Here is a 20,000-nt window from a genome sequence, read left to right as displayed (position 1 = left end):
GCAACAACAACAAGCAGTTATCATGAGTCTGGTCGTCAAATGTTCACACACTACCCAGCTTTTTATTTTGAATAAAAATTCCACTATGCTTCCAAACAGCAGCAATATAAAAATAATAATAATCTAATTGGAAATCAGAAAAATGTCTGGCCCCTGGGAACCCTGATTCACAGCAGCCACAGTGCAGCGCCGCCCAACTTAACTACAAACATATAACAGACACAAACGGATACAAACATTGTCCTTAACCTGCCTAACTCTCAACGTGAGGGTTATTCGAAGATGCAAGTGATTAGACTCCAATTGAAACCTGACGCTGGCTGGAGCCTTCAGCACAAGAAGCAGGAACAATACCTCTCAGTCGCTAGGCAACAACTTCATCAAACTCTTGGATTACTTTTATCAATGGTTTCCACCTTTTTTAATGACATTCCTTTTCTTATATCATTCAGTAGTGCAGAGCGTTGGCCATTTGACGAAGGTTGCTTAATGCCGACTTGTGGGGCAGGGCGGGTGGGGGGGGGGGGGGTGGGAAGGGGGTGGGGGGGGGGGGGGGGGGGGGGGTGGTGGTTGGTGTATTTGTGGTGCTGTTGATACGCGACTGGAAGGTTTCCTTTTTTTCCCTTCTGCCAAGTCTGCTTTCTTCTTTGATCTAAAATAATTTGAAAAAAAAAAACACCAAAAAACATCAGCATTAAACAAATATGGCAAATACTAAAATGTTAATACTTAAGATTAGTTTTCCTAGCTGATAGTCTAGAGGTTGTCAAATTTTTAGGCCTATGTCGATAATGTTTAATAGTTGGCATGATTAACAGTGAGCGTTTCCATAGAATCGCTAATGAGAATCGTTGACAGCGGCTGTGGGTGGCTTTCGGCAATACCTTGGAGCAATTTTATGGCAACCAGGTTTCATATTTTGTTATTTTTGTAGCGACTTTATGGAAACAATAGTAGATCAAAATCACTTTCATGACAATAATACATGATGGGTGAGTATGAGTATGATGGTGATTAATGATGTAAATGAATGACAGTGGTGAAGACAGATAATGTAGAGGGCCAGTGATATTAATACATTACATATGATGATAATGACAACAATAATATAATACTATGATTATGATAAAAAAAAAAAAAGATTTACTTGGTTGAATTAGTTTTCACATTGTCTTTGCTGACTTGCTTTTGCACAGGTTTCTTTCTCTCTCCATTTTCAGTGGTCATTCTAAAAAAAATTATATAATATAAGTGTTAACTTTACTGCACACACTTAATTGAAATTCTTCATTGTGGGCATCCAAATCTATGACATTATCAATCATATCAAATACAAAAGCACATTAAAATTGCATAAACAATAAAGTATATATAAACTTTGCCCTCCAAATCGAGACCAGCTTTGGGACCTGAAAATTTGGGGTGGTGTCAGGGTTCAGTCTCAACTTGGAGGGTTAACTTTCTGTTAAATGATTGATGATTGTTATTTGGTTCTTTGAAAAAGTGATCTCGAATTAGAGGGGTCTCGGAATTAGAAGGGTTTCAAATTGGAGGGTGCACTCTATTATATATCACTTTAAATAGTTTCAAATGCTATATTGACCCTTATAAGGATAAAACCTAGAAATCTGAGTATATAAGCATGGTGCATGATTGCGGTAACCATTTTAACTTACTTTGGGAGTTTGCTTTTTCGAACGACTTTTATGATGTTTTTCATTGCAGAGGTTAGTTTTATCTGTAAAAAGTAAATGTTAAGTTTACAAAATGTCTGTTCATATATACACCTGCAATTACTTTTATTACATAATTATTGACATAATTTAAGAAAGTAAAGGTTATATAAAACTTACTGCTGATGGGGGATTGGATTTCAACTCAACTAGATTGCATGATGTGAAGAAGGCATGACCTGCAACCTCTTCAAGTGATGGATACTCTTTAGATTTGTTGAAGATGAACTCTAACACCTTGATGAAAAAATTGATAAAATTAAAACATGGTTAAAGTGGTAGAATGTGGTGCAGCAGTAAGGCGTTTGGCTTCCGATCAAGCAATCTAGGGTTCGAGTTTAGACACTTCTTTGGGTCCCTAAGCAAGACATTCTTCTATCTCCACTCATCTGGTAGCTTTAAATGCCAATGAGGTGATTACTAGCTGCAAAATGAAATACTTCCTTAGAGATTTGATCATATACCAAAACAAACAGCATCTGATTCAATTTCATTTATGCGAGACCTATAGAAGCTTTCCAATATGCTCTATATAAAGGTGGCCACTCACACAAACACTGGGCAACATGTCTATTTTTCCCTCAGTGAGCACTTGATGACACTCTAGCGTCTCTTGATAGTTGGTGGCAGACTGAGACGTTCGTCATTAAATGTGATACATTACGGATGCCTTGTTTCGTCACGTTATTAATGGAATCGTCTTAGCCAATGACTGTGAACGTAGTACTGTACGTTCCCAGCTTAAGACTGACATAACATCTTTATTCAATATCAGACAAACTCCACTGTTTTCTACTTACTAATCAAAAAATTAATTACCTCTTTTATTGCTGTATCTTTGCAACTGTTATAATCACCACTGTCTGGATGTGCAGAGTCTAATTCCCAACCACATGCCATTTCAAATACAAGATGTCCTACAGAGGATTGAATAACAGTGTGTAACTGTCTTAGTTTGTTCATTATTGTTCTTTTGTTTCATTATAGAAGAGAACTTTGCATCATAGCTAAACAGCTTATTATATTAGTAAATTATTTTATTATTATTTCCAATCCATATAGAGTTGGTTCAATTAAAATTATTATTATCATAAAAATATGAAAATCTTACCGAAGCAGAGCACATCAAGGGCGTCTATATTATTGCGAATTTTGCGGTACACAAGTTGTTGTAAAGGAGAATTGTAACTAAGGAACATGTTGTCGAGTGCAGTTAGACGACAAACACCACTCCCCAATATTACATTACCCGATTGCAAATGACGGTATGGGGGGAAATTATTTTCTTTTAAATATAGTAGAGCCTGCAACAGCAACAGAAAATATTTTTACTTTTACAAATGATGTTCATTCTAATACTGCTATAAAGGGAATACATTATTTGACCATATAGACTATAAAAATGATAATACAATATTTTTAAATCTTGCTTATAGTCAATGGTTTTGAAAATGTATTCAAATATATTGGTTGCATTTTGAATAAATAATAATGACAATAACAACAATTATTGGTAAATTTTCAAAGCATACAGACTTAAAGACCTTTGTGTACTTTTAGTTAACACAATTAATAACATTAATAAAATATATGATTCAAGCCAAATATTTTTCTACTAGTGAATAAACTGTAAGTTGATTGATTGATTGATTGAATGACTAATTAATTATTGATTGATTGATTGGTTTAATAATTGATGGATTAATTGACTGACTTTGATTAATTAATAGTACTACTGGTCTACATTGAAATATTTACTTCTAAAATTTGACGTCCGTACAGTTGTATAAGTCTAGTTGGCAATCCTTTGTTTTGGTTTACAGATTTAGCCAGCCATGCTGTCTGAGGACGTGTCTGAAGAAAAGAAAAAAAAAATCATTATCATTTGCATGACTAAACCTAGGACCATATTAAGAGCATTAAACACAACCAAAATACAAGTCTGCAAAAATGTAAACATGCTCTACAAATTCTTTGTTTTACTTGTTGTACTGTATATAATATAATAAATATGATAGAGATTACTTCCTGTAGCAACTTCGAGATATATCTGCAAGTTTTTATAAAATTATTATACTATACTTTAAAGGAGTTATTTATACTTTCTAATAGACTTTCTTGTTAGGTACTTAATGGTGCTCTTTGTATGGTTTCACTAGAGGGAGCTCTTCACTTGTTTTTTTTATTACTTTAAAGAATTCTTATTGTATACTTATTGTTTACTCAACATTTCATATCAAACTGATGACAGAGCTCATTATATTTCTTGTCATCTACTTACATTTCTAATAAGGTCCTTGAGGGAGCCCTTGCTGTTGAATGGTTGTAGTACAATAGCAATCTGTTGTTCACTTTGTAAGACTAGGTCACTAACAGGCCAGATATATGGATGCTAAGAAGAACAATCAACATTATAATACGCATGCTAAGAAGAACAATAAAAACATACATGTCTATAAAAACAGATAGAAAAGTCAACTAACAAACATGCAACATGTAAATCATCCAAAGAGGGGGACACCAAGAGTTTGTTCCTTTTGTTTTTCAAATATAATGAATAAATAACAATGCACAGGGAAAAAAATATAAAATAAAATGTTACACTTATTAAAATTTTATAATTGATCAAAGTATGGATTGAGATCCTTTGCTGTTTCTGCTCCTGCTCTTTGCAATGAACTTCCATCTTTCAGTCGTAAAGATAAATCTCTTGATGCATTCAAAAAACAACTGAAGTGCTTATTTTTTTCATATAATTAAGCTATGAACAGTTAGCTAGCGCTCTGAGACTTCATTGTATAGAGTGCTTTAAAATGCTTGATTATTATTATTATTATTATCTAACATTATCATTAACAATATTATTACTACACTTCTCTTACCTTAATCGATTGTAGTAAATCTTTCAAGGTGTTAGATTTAGAGGATGAATCAAAGACAAGTTGACAATCAGGTGACTTTGGAGTTACCGTTAGCAACAAGTCTTTCTTCATCTTCACATGTCGAACAATAAACCACTGCCTCTCCACTCTGCTTCCTGGAAATAAAGTTTAGACATATTTGTTTAGCAGTTTGGTATTTAGAGAAGAGATGAGCTTGCAATCAGTGTTACTCAGAATGACTAAATATGAATTTACTACTGTTTCATTTAATAAAATTTGAATGAAGTGTTCAGTTTGTGAACATCTGCAGCTGCAGTTGCTACGGACATTTTGCCTAATTATGGATGGTTAGAGAAATAGACAAGGGCACTTCATTCATCATTATTCCTACACCTAAAAATATATAGGTTTACACATTGTCTAATGTCCAGGACAATGATTTTTTTTTCATTAGGACCTTTGGCTACATACAGTAGTCCCAAAGGACCCTAGGCTACTCAGACTTGTCAGATTATTGATAAATTATTGTAAAACCCACGAAAAGTGACCATCCAGTCTAGTTTGTTTGAAATTCCACAGCTGTTAATATACCTGCAATTTTGAGAAATCCATATCTTGCAAATTATTAGGTGCTATTGAAATTTTTCATTTACTACAGAAATCTGAAGATAGTTACTGAAATGCATACTAACTTGAGAAGCCTGCACTATCCTTTGACTTTCCACTGTATTTTATATAATATTCTGATACACAGTATTCACAGTTAAAACTTGTACTAACTCAGGGACGGATGCAGAATTTTTCAAACGGGGGGGGGGGGGGAGCGTTAATTTCAATATATGCATTGAAATTTTAAAATTTAGTGGCAAATGGGGGGAGGGGTTCGTGGCCCCCGTGCACCCCTGCTGGATCCTGTAACTTACCAATTTGTTTCAAGTACTCATTGTAAGAATATTTCCCGACATTTGCTCGTAGGAAAAATTGACAATTTAGAAGTGCAGCCTCTGAAAAAAAAAAACAATGCATGAAAACAAAGTGTAATATAAATTTGAGGCTGAAAGAAGTTGTGTCATGAGAGACTTCAAAAATAGTTTCTAAAAAAAAAAGGGGGATTTGTGAGATATCACATATTTTTAAAGTTTGAGATACGGTATTATAAATTGTAATGAAATTGTAAAATATAAATTTAATAAATATAATTAATTTGATACCATCTTCTCATCTGCTTGAGGTATTTTTTCTGATAAAAGTAAGAAACAACAGAAATGCTGATAACAATGCAATAATAGATGAATCTCTCTGATGAAAATGTGAAATGGTGTATCGGACACTGGATAACATTTACAACTTAATCACCTCTTTTTTGCTCCTCCTCAAAATCTTTCTCCATCTTCCATTTGGTAGGTAAAGCCATATCATCACCTCTCAAAGGAGTATACTCATAACGATTTCTTCTTCTGTTAGAGGAATAAATTGAATGTATTAGTTCATATAGTTCTTTTCATTGTACAGGTACTGTATTGTATTTAACATATAGGATTCGTTCTAAAGACTAGCAAATCTAGAAATATAAACAGGGGATTGGGGGGGGGAGTGAATGGTGCTAGCTGATGGAATGATATCTTGTGAGGTGATTTATAGCTATTTAAGTTTTTCTTGGGGTGTGCAATTAACCACCCACGTCTCCTTTTCTAGTATCTTCAATACACCGATATCAAAAAACATAACTTACCGATAATACCAAACAAAGAGAACTATGAAGAAAAGGAGAACTGCTGCGGAACCAAGACCAATACCCACTGACACCTGTGTAATTAAAATGAAGTTTGTAATCGCTCTGAAATTAATAGTATATGGTATTGGTATTCTATATTGGTTCAATTCCATTTATTATCATGGATCCAATCACCATGTCCTACTACTAAGGAAGAATTCCCAGGTTACCAAGAGAAAACTGGGTGATGCCTAGACACATGACAGACACACTGTAACACACAGAGAAATTTGGGACACCAACCAACAAACAGGGACCATCCGGACATAATTTACAGAATAACGGGAGCGGAGCTGTACTGTAACTTGGTGGTAAGGATATTTGCCTTACAATCCAAGGGTCCTGTTGGCGGACGTACACGCAGGCCTCTCTGATTGGTAGCGTAACGCATGTACAGGCAGGGAGATGCTGCACTCCCCCACCTCCTCCCTGCCCTGGTACAGAACAGAGAAAGGTTACCCTGCCCGTGTACGAGTCGAGCGAGGACTGGCCTGCCTGGGCAATATTTCATTAAAATTATTAATCTCAGACAAACGATAACAATTTTCAACAAACCCATGCGTCTGGCATAATTTGACTATCACTTTTTCAATTATATCTTCTTAAAAATTTACGAATTGATATGCTGCATCGTTCTTTTTGTTTTCTTTTCAACTGGTCCACCACGTGATGATGAATACTGTGTTTACATTTTGCTTTTTTCCAAAACTGTACAACCAAACCTGTTTATAAAGTTAATTAAATACAAACATATAACAATTTTTATAGTTTAAAAGTAAGTAAATATATTGAATAAAAATTTTAAAAACTATCATATAATTTATATTTGAAAAAAATCTTGTTTTATAATGTAATAATATATTTGTAAATCACCAGTTCTTAACGCCATTTTACTATCTAATTTTAGCCTGTTAAATTTCACGGTGTCGAAATCGTGAAATCGTGCAAGAAGTTAGGCCTAGCGTACGTGAATGTGCTGACGGCTCCCTTGCAAAACTACCGAAGGCGTAGATGAGCGCACGCAGGTGGTCCAGTGGGACAATCTTACTGTTAAATTTTAAGTAAATGAAAGAATAGGTATGGCTGACCAAGCCGTAGAAGATTCAGTCATCATGAAAGAAGATTGTGAAGAAGATGAACATCCACTTGCTAATGGTGTCATCGAGAACGATGAAGATACTCAAGTGAAGAAGAAAAAAAAGAAAAAGAAAAAGAAGAAGGGTAAGGGTTGCGGTCAGTTTTTTAGGGGCTAGGCCTAGAGGATAGGCCTCTGTGAGGCTAGTGAATAGCCAAGAGGCGCAGTTGAAGAGTAGGGTTAGGCCTCCTTAGCTAGGGTAAGCTAACCTAGAACCTAGGGAACATAAATATGGTGCATATGAGTAGGTATAGTCATGTGTTGTTCGCAGATTGTATAAAACTGCCAACAACAATGCACACCCCTGAAATTCCAGCACACATTCCTTGTCAAATTGAATCTCTGGATGTGAACACCAGGTGCAGGGTGGGACCTAGGCAAGATCTACAGTATGTAAGATATACAGTACAGCAGAAGACATGAGTGCAATACAGTACAGAATTTAGCATATATGTTGAGTAAATAAATATTAATACAAATTACTGTAACTTTCATTGTACAATAAATAAAGAGTTAGGCCTATATAATAATGTATTTATACAAGTCCATGATTAGGCCTAGACCTAAAATGGAGTATGGTGGCAGTTCATGGATACCTATTTATCAAAAAGATATTAATCGTTTGGTAAAAGGTCAACTCTACAAGGCTTGTGTCTGAATTAAGTCTTATGAGGAGAGGTTGAAGGCTTTGGACTTGCCTACTCTAACATTCAGAAAGAAATTCAAACATGTAACATTTTTTAAAATGTTGATAGGAGAGGAAGAGAAGCTCTTTCAAAGATCTACATTCCAGAAAACTTGGGGGCATTCTTTAAATGTTTATAAATCCAAACCAAATCTTAACGTCAGGAAAAGAGATGCGGTTCGGGTCGTTAATGATTGGAATTTATTACCCAATGCTGTTGTAGCTGCTTCGATTGTTAATGAATTTAAATCTGGCATAGCAAAATGTTCCACCCATATGTTTCTAAAGAGTTTGTTATGATGATTTTGGAGGGACAAATGAGGTAATGCTCTAGTCCTAAGGTTCAAGGTAATTCAAAGAGCATATTTTAAATACAGTACACACAAATTTAGTACATTATCATTACTACCAACTACTATACAGGTGTTCACATGTACAGTATCATGCATCATAGCAGTGGGTTGAACATAGCGGATTGAAATCGCTAACATCATTGAGATTTGGAGACCATCTATATTACATTGTTTGACTGTTTTGTGTGCTTATCTTTCAGCAACAACAGATAAGCCAGGCATCCAAGAAGAAGGAGATGGGACAGATGATGTAACAGAGAAATTAGAGAAACAAACTCTGGATGATGAGAAGCAAGGTAAAGTTTTTAGAATGTTTTCATACTTGGTTTCAGACAGGCCGTGTCAGTTTACAGAATAAATAACTGTCCAAATGTCTCTGTTTTGTGGTCCTTGGCACCAGTTCGCTTCCTTCTGGTATTGCTTGCAGCTCCACTGGCATTCTAATATTCTGACACATAATAATCTTATTGAGCATGTAAACTTACTAAAATCTTATCCGTTCTTTAGCATTGGTTGAACAACTTCATACTTTACCCTTGTATGTCTTCCATAAATATGTTTTTATGTCTGACTTATACATATATAAATAATAAATTCACAGGGGCAGATATGAAGAAAAATTATCGTTTTATCTGTTTTTTTACTAAAATATGAATTTCGCTGCTTTCTAAAAAAAATTGTAAAAAAGCCCCAATCCAGTTATTATGAATGAGGTATTCTATCCATTTTTAAAGGGCAATTTTAAATATGGTGTATTGTAGTAAAGGAGTAAGGTTTTAAAGTTAAGGGGCCAAGGGGCTCATAATCCCCAGTTTCAAGTAGCGTGAAGCAGATAAGAACCTGATGCTCCCCCTGGTTGTGATGCTGGTCCGCCTCATGTTGCTTCCAGCAATTTGCTGGTACCCATTGATACAGCTGGTAGACTGAAACAATGTAGAAAAGTGCCTTTCTCATAGACACAATTTAAATGCACAGCGAAGGATTTAAATCCTGACTTTGAGGTTGGAAACTAAAGCATTTCCACTATGCCACAACACCTCCACATACATATTTAGTTGCTCAATATTTTAAAAAAGAGTGCACATAAAACTAAAATTCAAATGCCTTTAAATTGTATTTTTACACCATTTCAGATGGTCAAAATGTGGAGAAAGAAGGAGGAGACACTGATGCTGCAAAGAAGAAGAAGAAAAAGAAAAAGAAGAAACCAAATACTGGAGGAAAACAGCAGACGGATCCTCCAACTATACCCGTTTCCGAACTCTTCCCAGATGGAAATTTTCCAAAAGGAGAAGAAGTTGAACATCCAGCAGTTGATGGGTAAATTATGCTTCTTCTTTTATAATTACAATTTTCATAAGAATTTATACCTTGTTTACCGAAAGCTATCTTTGAGAGATCATCACACTGGAAGTGGGGTTGAGGGTAGGGTTTAGGGAAGAATGGGATCATTTTTTCATTTACCAACGTGTCTCTGTCAAATACATAGGGGCTGAGAAGAAGCTAATTAAAATATTTCATTGATGAATTAAATATTGTGTGAGTGTGTGTGTACATATTCAAATAATGCTGTTTTCTCAAAAATAACAATCACAAATATAGTTTGTTTATTGTTTATTTCTTGTATTGACACTATACTTACCTGGATGAATAATAATATTCACAAACGTAATCAAAAATATAATAAAAACTATATAATTTTTCATTACATTCAGGAAAACTGCTGCTTGGCGGACGACAAACGAAGAAAAAAGAGCCTTAGAACGAATGCAGGAGGACGTGTACAGTGATGTGAGGCAGGCTGCTGAAGCCCACCGACAGGTTAGGAACTACGTCCAAGGATTCATTAAACCCGGCCTGAAGATGATTGATATATGGTAAGATAGATGCATTGTTGAATTTTTGCACTACATAGTGTGTTGGTGTATAATGATTTAATATAAAATACCAGGCCCACTCTGCGTTGCTGTGTCGATTAAAGAAATCCATTTCTTTTCCCTATAGTGAGCGTCTAGAAGCAGCTTCTAGGAAAGTAATAAACGAGAATGGGATGAAGGCTGGTCTCGCCTTCCCAACTGGCTGTTCCATCAATCACTGCGCCGCCCACTACACACCGAATAACGGAGATACAACCGTGTTGCAGTATGATGATGTGTGCAAGATTGATTTTGGCACTCATATAAATGGTTAGTATTAGTATACCTTTTTCGGTGTCTGTGTCTGATGCATGAGACAAAAAAAATGTGTATAGCGCCCTGTATAATAATGATAATAGTGTAGTTTTGTTTAGCGCCGTATCCATCTAATATAAGATGCTCAGGGCATTTGATATGTGGACTAGGAACTCCATCAGTGACTTTCTTCGTCCCTAAGGGTCCCGTGTCTTTGCTACCCAGTAACCCGGTACCAGCAACTCTGTTGTCCACCACAGGGGGCTGTCTTTTCCAGTACGCCCGGGTATCTCCTACTCGTCTCAAATGATGTACTGGGTTCTTTATAGTGCACACGAGTCTTTGTATACATTGGGCCTACGAGAAGAGTTTTTCTACCACCAGAACCATAGGCGAGCATGCCGTTCAGCCCCTGCTAACTGCTCGGCCGAACTCGTTCTAATAATTACAAAAATAATAGAGCACCCTCTACTTTGTTTTTTTATAAATTGTAGTAGAACTGTTGTGGATTACAGTCCGTGGTTGGTATAGCTTTGTTAAAGAAATTTATGTGGCCTGTATTCGCACTTTGAAGACAAATTCGCTTCATTTTTATTAATTTTATGGTATAATCAGCCTATACATTTTATTTTTTTTAAACATTATTATGATGTGCGAGATAGTACAACGTAGGCGTGAGATGTAAAAATTGGTTGCTGATGCATGAGAGCCATGTATTATTCGTAAGAGTTGGCAGGTGCACACATGGCAGGTGTACATTAGCAATTTTGTAATAAATTCTATTTTTTTAAGGATGTTTACATTTTTACTCTGCATTAAATTAATTATGGCATTAAAGAAATACTGTTGGGTAAAATAAGGAAAAATTGAAAATACCTGTAGAGGGCAGCACACTGTATCCGGTGCTATCAACAATATCTAGGGAAGTCTTAATATTTTTGTAAATATTTGTCGCTAATGGATAAAATGTGACAGTACAGTATAAAATATTCATTTATTAGAGGAGTATTTAGGTCAATGATATAAATAACCAAGCAGGTTTTATTTTATCATGACATAACTTTATAAGGCATCTTTTTACTGTAAACGACAAAAAAATGCCAATAATATTTTGCATTTGTCACTGATAACAATATGAAACTATAACAATGTGTGTTTTGGAATTTGTTTACAATATATTACATGTGTACTTTCAAGGCTATAACCTATAGTGACCTTTCTAGAGTTCATGACCTGTATGGTTTTAGTAGATCTACAATATATTGTCATGTGAATTGATTGACATGTTGTGTAATTACGTGATCACAGTCAATCATAACTTATTCATTCAGTCAAATACCTTCTTTTGTTATCTCATCAATAATGTACACAAAAAATAACAGAATTGGAACATACCTCAAATTTCTCAATAGGGTTTTTTAGAAAGATCTGTATTGACAGGTTGTGTAGTCACATCATGAGAACTAATCATAACTTACTCATTTAGTCATTCATCTTTTTTTTTAACAGAATATTTAAATTTTCTCATGAAGGCTCAGATTAAACACTTTGTTCATAACACACTTCTTTGTGACAGTGGCTGTCATGTGAGCTAGTGATATTACCTTGTTATTAGTTTAATTCTATCTTATCCATGGATAATACAATATTTTTAAAGCAGCCGTCTATTATAAAGTCTAAGTGAATTGATGTTTGTACATTATATTGTTTTTAATCAAATCTTGAAAATAAACTAAAAATTTCAATCAAAACATTTAAATGTTTTTGTGTTTATTGCCCCCTTGGGGGCATAGACACTGCGTTATCATGTGGCAGTTAACCCTGTAAGAGAGAGTAAATCCGGTGGAGGTGCATGATGGGTACTACTATTGTACCACGAGGTAGGGGGGCACCCAGTTGGAAAAACGAATGGAGTTAGAAACTCAACAATCCTCATTTTGAAACTCTAACATGTGTCATTGAGATGCAGCATGCGTTCGTTGAGAATGCCTTTTTTTGTATTTTGAAGGACGCCCTCTAGATCGTGGTAGTACTTTTTGAGATACATTAATGTACAGTAGTAGGCAGCCAATTTTTAAAGAATGAAATAAGTTAACATTCAGTGAAACACAGATTGAAACAGCCAATTTAAGGGTCAAGATTCAAGATTTCTTTTATTCATCATACTATAATGATAATGATTCGATGATTCACACAAATACGTAAAAAGGATATAAAGTAAGAACTGCCACCTCAACTTAGAGACTACGGTTTAAGAGTAAACGAATCCAAGAGTACACCATACAAAGGAAAGGAAATGAAGACTGGCGAAATTGTAATTTCTAGGCAGCAAGTTGGAACAAGAGAGGACGTCAATAACAGAAAACACTTCTCTCTAGCAGCATTCTCTAAAAGAAGTGGTGTACTCCAAAACAAGAAAATAACAATCAAACTGAGAGTCTTCAATGTATATGTCACCAGTATTAATAGTGAACTCTGGACAATGACCAAATTGTTAGAGAATGAAATAGATGTGTTCCAGAAGAATATTAGGTATAAAGTGACCAGAGAAAATATGGAATGATGAGTTATATAGAAAGACAGGGGAGGAAGAGTGGAGTAAGAAAGTAAAGAAAAGGCTGGCATGGTATGGACACATGCTCTATTTAGATGAACACACTCCAGCTAGAATCGCATTCCACAAAGCACAGCGAAAGGTAAAACGTCTCCATTGATGGCCAACAACAACATGGATGGCCAACATCAAGAAGGAAACCAGAGTTTCACGTACTTGCTCAAAATCGCACCGAATGTCGGAAATTAGTGAGGCGCGGGTGTCTAACATTTATTAGTGTTCAAGGGAATGATGATGATCATGATCATGATCATGTTTACAAGTTCATAACACACATAAATTCATTTTCGAGAGACAGATGATGAAAAATATGTAAAATATAAAAAAAGTATTACCATAAATGAAACTGATAGTTACAAAACAAAGGTTACAGTTATTAAGAGCTTATAAATACATACAATATACAAAAAAACAAGTGTTATCAAGATACAACAGTACAGTATTATTAAATTATCTTACAAAGCTTTGATTAGATAGGTTTATTGCACTATTGTCTTTATAAAGTATATAAAGAACATTATTGTTTATGTTTGGTATTTGTGGAAAAAGTATTTTCTTTTTAAAAATGTTCATTTGAATTCAAATATCCTACTCATAAAAAGTGAGAATACTTAACCTATGAAAGTGTGTTAACTTAAGATAAACTGTATATTTTTAATTTATTGTATGTCTTGAAAAATCAACTAAATTCTGTAATGTCCTGGTAAATAAAACAAGTCATAGTTTTGTTGCTTGTAAGATGAGTCAACAAACTACCTGTTAGCCTCAGAAATGGGATTTGCTAAGAGCTAATTCGAGTAACATACTGTAAGTAACTGGGTAGCTTCGATTGATAAACCATGCCGATATTCAGCAGGAAATCGGAGTGGCAAACAGCGCATGCATCCAATTATATGTGCGGTGCAATTGTACTTTCTCGTTGTCAATCATATTTTTGCATAATCCAACACCTGTTTTTGCACACCTGTGTTTTCTAGCTTATTCCAACGTGTTCAGAATTAGTGCCCTAGTATTTTGATCGATTGAATATGTGAAAATTTGCAGTCATTCAAAATCGTGAAGTTGATGAATCAAACTACGAACTAGTTTAATTAGATAATATTCGCCAATTATTAGCACTTCCTTTTTTTCCAAAACAAATCGCATCGTAGGTGTTGATGCAAGTCTTGAGATATTTGTTAATGAGTAAATGGCGTCTGTGTTTTGTATACTTTGCAGGTCGGATTATAGACTGTGCTTTCACAGTGGCATTTAATCCCAAATACGATAAGTTGTTAGAAGCTGTCAAAGACGCAACAAACACTGGAATACGGGTAAGGATGCCTTCAGAAAGCATGTGCGAGATATTGGGAGACAGTGACATTTGTGCGACATTGTGCAAACCTGTTTAATGTCTTTATATACCATCTTAAGGCACTATAAAATATGTAAATCACTCAATCAACAGGAATTTATATAGTGGCAGGACCCATAGCATTATAATGATTATAACAAAAGAGGTATGAAATATCCCAGGGTTCTAACTTTCAATTGCTGTCACGGTAACAGGATGTTTTCTCACGACTAAAAGAACTCCATTCCCTATGCCTCATAATAAGACTTAGTTTATGTCAGGGAACAGTGAAATTAATGTCATGTAATTTCACTGTTCCCTGGTTTATGTAGAGCATCTTGTGTTTCTGTTTGTCTTGTGAAGGGATATGCCACTTTGAATAGTGATTAAGTCTTGTGAAGGGATATGCCACTTTGAATACTGATTAAGTCTTGTGAAGGGATATGCTACTTTTGAATAGTGATTAAGTTCACTGCTTGGCTGTCCTTGACTGGAAAACCAGTTAATAATTAAAAAAAATAAAAATAAACATAATAAACAACATAAAAGATATTAGTAAACTAATAAAATTTGAAGTTTAGAAATAAAAGGTGAGCTAGATTACAAAAATATGATAAAATGACATGGACACAAATGATATTTAACATAAATACAATGAATGGTTAAAATGTAAAATCTTAAGTTTTGCAATTATTTTTTTTTTTGTTACAGGAAGCTGGTATTGATGTTCGTTTATGTGACATCGGGGAGAGAATTCAGGAAGTTATGGAATCGTACGAAGTGGAATTGAATGGCAAAACGTACAAAGTAAAACCCATCAGGAATTTGAACGGTCATTCTATAGGACCGTATAGAATTCATGCGGGCAAGACGGTGCCAATTGTGAAAGGTGGTGAAGAAACAAGAATGGAAGAAAATGAATTCTTCGCCATAGAGACATTCGGTAGTACTGGGAAGGGGATCGTCCATGATGATATGGAGACGTCACATTACATGAAGAACTTTGAAGTTGGCCATGTTCCACTCAGGTATTGTATTTTTTTGAATGTCGTTGAACTCATATGACATCATAAGTTTATCCAAAAATGTTCTGTTGTCTGATTCAGTTTTCGTCTAGGAAAGGTCGTCTAGAAAAAAAAATATTGGGAAAGGTCGTCTAGAAAAAAAAATATTGGTGTTATTTGAAGTCTATGAATATATAGTTGATTATTACAATACTATTTTATTATTAATTATTATGTTTATTTTAATAATTAACAAATCTATTTAACAACAGGTTGGCTCGATCTAAAGCACTGCTGAATACCATTAATAAGAACTTTGGAACGTTAGCATTCTGCCGTCGATGGTTGGATCGGCTTGGTGAGACCAAGTACCTGATGGCTCTAAAAAACCTTGGAGATGCTGGTAAGTTTTTTGCCTTCACAAAATGCAGGTTCACTAGTGTTCGCATTATCTGGGCCTTCAGTACAAGCCCAGCCTACGAGCTCAATCAATTCCATTTGCAAGGGGCAAGCTTGTACACGACGAGCTACGGCAATACTGCTGTAGTATTCTTAAAGTAGTAATGATGATTTTGGAGTAATTATGTAGTTTAGTGATTATATGTATGTATCACTTGTATATAGGCCTTTTTGAAGCTTTGTTTCTTTTCATTTTTTGACATTTTGATTGTGTAATTTTTTATTGATTGTGCGGTTTGTTCACTTGGTAGGCTTTTGTTTGTATCTAAAGACGAATGTCCACTATACCTTCTGTTTTTTTGGACAATGAAGATTGATTTGATTAGATTTGATTTTTGATGTAAGAGTCAGAAAAATCATGAAGGAAGTAAAATATACTGTACCTGATTATTTGATGATAATAGTTTATGCATTGATTTGGTTGTTGTCTAGGCCTAGCCTAAGTTTAGGCTCCATTTGTATAAACAAGTTTTTTGTGTGCACTCGTTTGGGCCTAGCAACGATATTTTTGTCGCGATGTAATCAACACCTTCGAGTTTCTTTCACACATCACGCAAAAGATACCATCACTCTACAGTACATCATATTAGTGCCCATTCATTGATAGAAAAATTTCATGGACATTAAAATGGTGATGTCATGATTGTGTTGTGTTACTATATTTATTGATTCTGTTCACTACCGGTAACAACCATTCCTTTATCTTCAGGTATAGTTGACCCATATCCACCGCTATGTGACATCCGTGGCTGCTACACAGCTCAGTATGAGCACACCATCATGTTAAGACCGACATGTAAAGAGATAGTCAGCAGAGGCACTGACTATTAAAGAGGAAACGCACAAACCGGGTATGCGAGGCGAGGTACTAACAATGCACAGCTGAAATAATCGCGTTATTAATCAGTTAAATGATTTTTTTTCCCCCAGTGACCATATTCCCCACCATGATTGTGGTGTCACTGGCTGTGGTCACACATACAAGCATGTTGCTGATTGGTAATCACAGCCTGTGGAAATCTGTCTTTTTTTAATCATACAATTTTTAACCAATAACAGCACTTTAAATAATGGAACAATAACTTTCTTATATTCATATTAAATGTGTATGAATTATTTTTACACTTTTAAAATGGACAGTTTTTTCAAAAGTTCTAGCTCACAGCCAAGGTGTTAAATACTGTGAGTAGTTGAATTTATTGAAAATTTGATCACAAAAACATGTTTGTTGCATCACTGTTGCTCATGAGTTTCTTGTGAGTTGTGGTCACCAATGTTCATGAGTTGTGATCACCAATGTTCATGAGTTGTGATCACCAATGCTTTTGAGTTGTTATCACCAATGCTCTTGAGTTGTGACCACCAATGCTCTTGAGTTGTGATCACCAATGCTCTTAAGTTGGGATCACTAATGCTCATGAGTTGTGATCACCAATGCTTATGAGTTGCGATCATCAATGCTCATGAGTTGTGATTACCAATACTCATGGGTTGTGATCGCTAATGCTCATGATTTGTGCTCACCAATGCTTGTGAATTGTGATCACCAATGCTCAGAATCTGTGATCACCAATGCACATGAGTTGTATTTAACTTTGATCATGAGTTGTGATAACTGTTGCTTGTGAGTTGTTATTGTGATCACAAATAAATCGTTGGTACACTGGAATTCATAGAAAATAGTCACAAAAAATATACTAGTTTTAACCAGAGACATTACCTGTGGTTTTTTTTAATCAAGTTCTTTTGTAAAGAATTTTTTTTTATATAGTTTTTCTTGATTTTGAAAATTTTGATTTATATGATAATTAAAGGAATTGATATCTTGGTTATTTGCGTGTGATGTGTTTCAATAGATGAACAGAAAGACATTGTTTTAATTCCTGAAATTTGCATGGTAGTTATTGAGGAGGAAAAAAAAGCAATGTAGGCCTAGAAAGGAAGTTAGCTGTTGTTGACTAGATGTTCTGGGGGGAGATATTATAATTGGGTGTGGAGCCGAGGTTTCAAATACCCTAGGAATAGGACATACAATTAACATGATTATGTAGCGGTTAATCATTAACAAACTAAAACTTAGGCCTAGTCATGAAGGCTTCCTATTGGAGACTACAGTAGATCTAATAGCGCTTGTAAGGAAATGTTTTTTCCAAGGTATCATTTTAGACTGATTAATGTCTCCGAACAAGATGATATTGAGGAACTTTGATCAAATACAAATAAAGTTTCTTTGTCTTACTTTGTTTTATGTCTAATACATGATCAGAACCAAGGTTATTTTAGATACAGGGCTGGTGCAAGTTCATAGGCCACAAGGTTCCAGTACTACTATTCGTTATCTTGTTGGTATTTGTTCTATCCATCATATAGTATCAAAACTCTCCTTGCCATATAAGATATTATTAATTAATAAAATTAATGTTTTTAATATTTATCTTTTTCAAGATTGTCGTACAATATTGATATTTAAAATTTTATAATATTATATTATTTGATTTTAAACTTATTCAATGTTATAACATGTGTTTGACTCTAGGATTTTTCGAACTGTAGGCCTAGTCTATTGACTAAAATATATTAAACAAATTGTGGTACGGGTTACATAAAAATATGTTATATAATAATTGTTGTTTAAGTAGCATTAGCTCATGCGTGGGATAGTTATATCAAGTCTCCTTACCGCTGTGAAAGTACAATGATGTTTTTTGGTAATAATTATTTCGTTCAGTAATTTACCATTCAGTGAAATAATCACTGATGTCCAAAGGTGTCATTTGAGATGCCATATATGATTTTCTTTTCCCATGCGATGTTTCCCTTCTTTAATATCCTCCAATTAGAACAGATTATATTACATGATTATCAATGAATATTACACAAAAATACATGGAATCAAATAACGTTTTATTTCCCTCCCAAATATGCTTTTTTTCATTTCCGAAAAACCCAGGTAATCCTTCAGAACTTCTTTTATATGTTTCTATCTTTATGACTGAAATAGGGGCATCATACTCGTTCCGTTAAAATAACTGTATATTTATCCAATAAAAACTCGAATTTTTATATCTCTAATTAAGTTGGAGGGCGCTTTGACTAATCATCCCAAAACGGCGGTGTTAGCATTGGACCGTCCTAATATCCAGAGTGTAAAAATAAACTGGACAAGAAACATTTTTTTTTTGCCTTAATCCACTCTCAACAAGAATGCATTACTGCTTTTATCAAACGTTTTTAGTATTCGTATATCGAATATAAGAGCAATGTAGATAAAAGTATATTTTAATAGAATTTGTTGTATGCAGACTCAAATCGTAGACATTTTCGAAACCTTTTGATTTTTAAAAGGATTCTCTGATTTCTTGTTTATTTTAAAAAGTTATTACTGTACTACAGTACAAGAATTTTACCTGTTGTCAGTATTTCTTTTGTGAGAATTATATAATTATGAAACATTTTGTTCGTCATGGTCTAGTGATTTGTCATGGTCTGTTGACTTTATTTATTTACATATTCATAGTCTCTCTAAGCTATTGTACTACACCTAGCCAATCACTGAGTTTGTGATGTTAAATTTCATAAATTGAGCACAGATTTTGTTTTGTGTTTTAATTGCGCCCTCTGTATGTAGTAGTGAAACCAACAATCTACATGAGGTAACATAAAACACTAGAAATCATAATTACAATTTGTTTAAAAAAGTATTTATTCACTGAAATGGTTAAACCTACTATAATGAATTTACTAAATAACTAAAAAAATTGTGCGTCTGTTTCATCTAAGACTGTAATTTTCCCAAAATGTAGAACGTTTATATACACATTTAGATGTAATTGTACATGCATATATATATATATTAT

At 34.5% G+C, this 20,000-nt stretch overlaps 2 protein-coding genes across 2 annotated transcripts in view; one reads left to right on the top strand and one right to left on the bottom strand.

The window, feature by feature from the left end:
• The window catches only part of LOC117115017 (probable inactive serine/threonine-protein kinase slob2), an 8,199-nt gene extending 1,102 nt beyond the window's left edge, over positions 1 to 7,097 (bottom strand). Inside the window, 14 exon segments of the mRNA XM_033258649.1 lie at positions 1 to 511; positions 513 to 652; positions 1,148 to 1,228; positions 1,677 to 1,738; positions 1,854 to 1,970; positions 2,553 to 2,650; positions 2,845 to 3,037; positions 3,492 to 3,587; positions 4,015 to 4,125; positions 4,616 to 4,770; positions 5,539 to 5,619; positions 5,972 to 6,072; positions 6,348 to 6,421; positions 6,945 to 7,097. The exon segment at positions 1 to 511 is cut by the window's left edge and continues 1,102 nt beyond it. Of these exon segments, the coding sequence (XP_033114540.1) occupies positions 381 to 511; positions 513 to 652; positions 1,148 to 1,228; positions 1,677 to 1,738; positions 1,854 to 1,970; positions 2,553 to 2,650; positions 2,845 to 3,037; positions 3,492 to 3,587; positions 4,015 to 4,125; positions 4,616 to 4,770; positions 5,539 to 5,619; positions 5,972 to 6,072; positions 6,348 to 6,421; positions 6,945 to 6,959 (1,455 nt within the window). The 5' untranslated portion in view covers positions 6,960 to 7,097 and the 3' untranslated portion in view covers positions 1 to 380.
• Positions 7,098 to 7,296: 199 nt separating this feature from the next.
• LOC117115015 (methionine aminopeptidase 2-like) lies at positions 7,297 to 19,597 on the top strand. Its single transcript, XM_033258647.1, has 9 exons — positions 7,297 to 7,610; positions 8,763 to 8,858; positions 9,696 to 9,882; positions 10,278 to 10,439; positions 10,567 to 10,748; positions 14,566 to 14,660; positions 15,392 to 15,708; positions 15,957 to 16,087; positions 16,853 to 19,597. Exons 1-9 carry the CDS (start codon positions 7,469 to 7,471, stop codon positions 16,972 to 16,974), a joined length of 1,434 nt encoding a protein of 477 aa, XP_033114538.1. The 5' UTR covers positions 7,297 to 7,468; the 3' UTR covers positions 16,975 to 19,597.
• The last annotated feature ends 403 nt before the right edge of the window (positions 19,598 to 20,000 follow it).

The sequence above is a fragment of the Anneissia japonica genome, unplaced genomic scaffold, assembly GCF_011630105.1.
Source record: "Anneissia japonica isolate Jap-2015-1 unplaced genomic scaffold, ASM1163010v1 scaffold24_len2511860_cov200, whole genome shotgun sequence".
Lineage (NCBI taxonomy): Eukaryota > Metazoa > Echinodermata > Crinoidea > Comatulida > Comatulidae > Anneissia > Anneissia japonica.
This window is presented reverse-complemented; position numbering and strand designations above follow the sequence as displayed.

Bases quoted from the DNA above. Each gene is read 5' to 3' on its own strand.
- LOC117115015 (XM_033258647.1), top strand. From the start codon at position 7,469: ATGGCTGACCAAGCCGTAGAAGATTCAGTCATCATGAAAGAAGATTGT. The intron at 14,661-15,391 runs GTAAGGATGCCT...TTTTTGTTACAG, and splicing joins CAACAAACACTGGAATACGG to GAAGCTGGTATTGATGTTCG. The intron at 15,709-15,956 runs GTATTGTATTTT...ATTTAACAACAG, and splicing joins GTTGGCCATGTTCCACTCAG to GTTGGCTCGATCTAAAGCAC.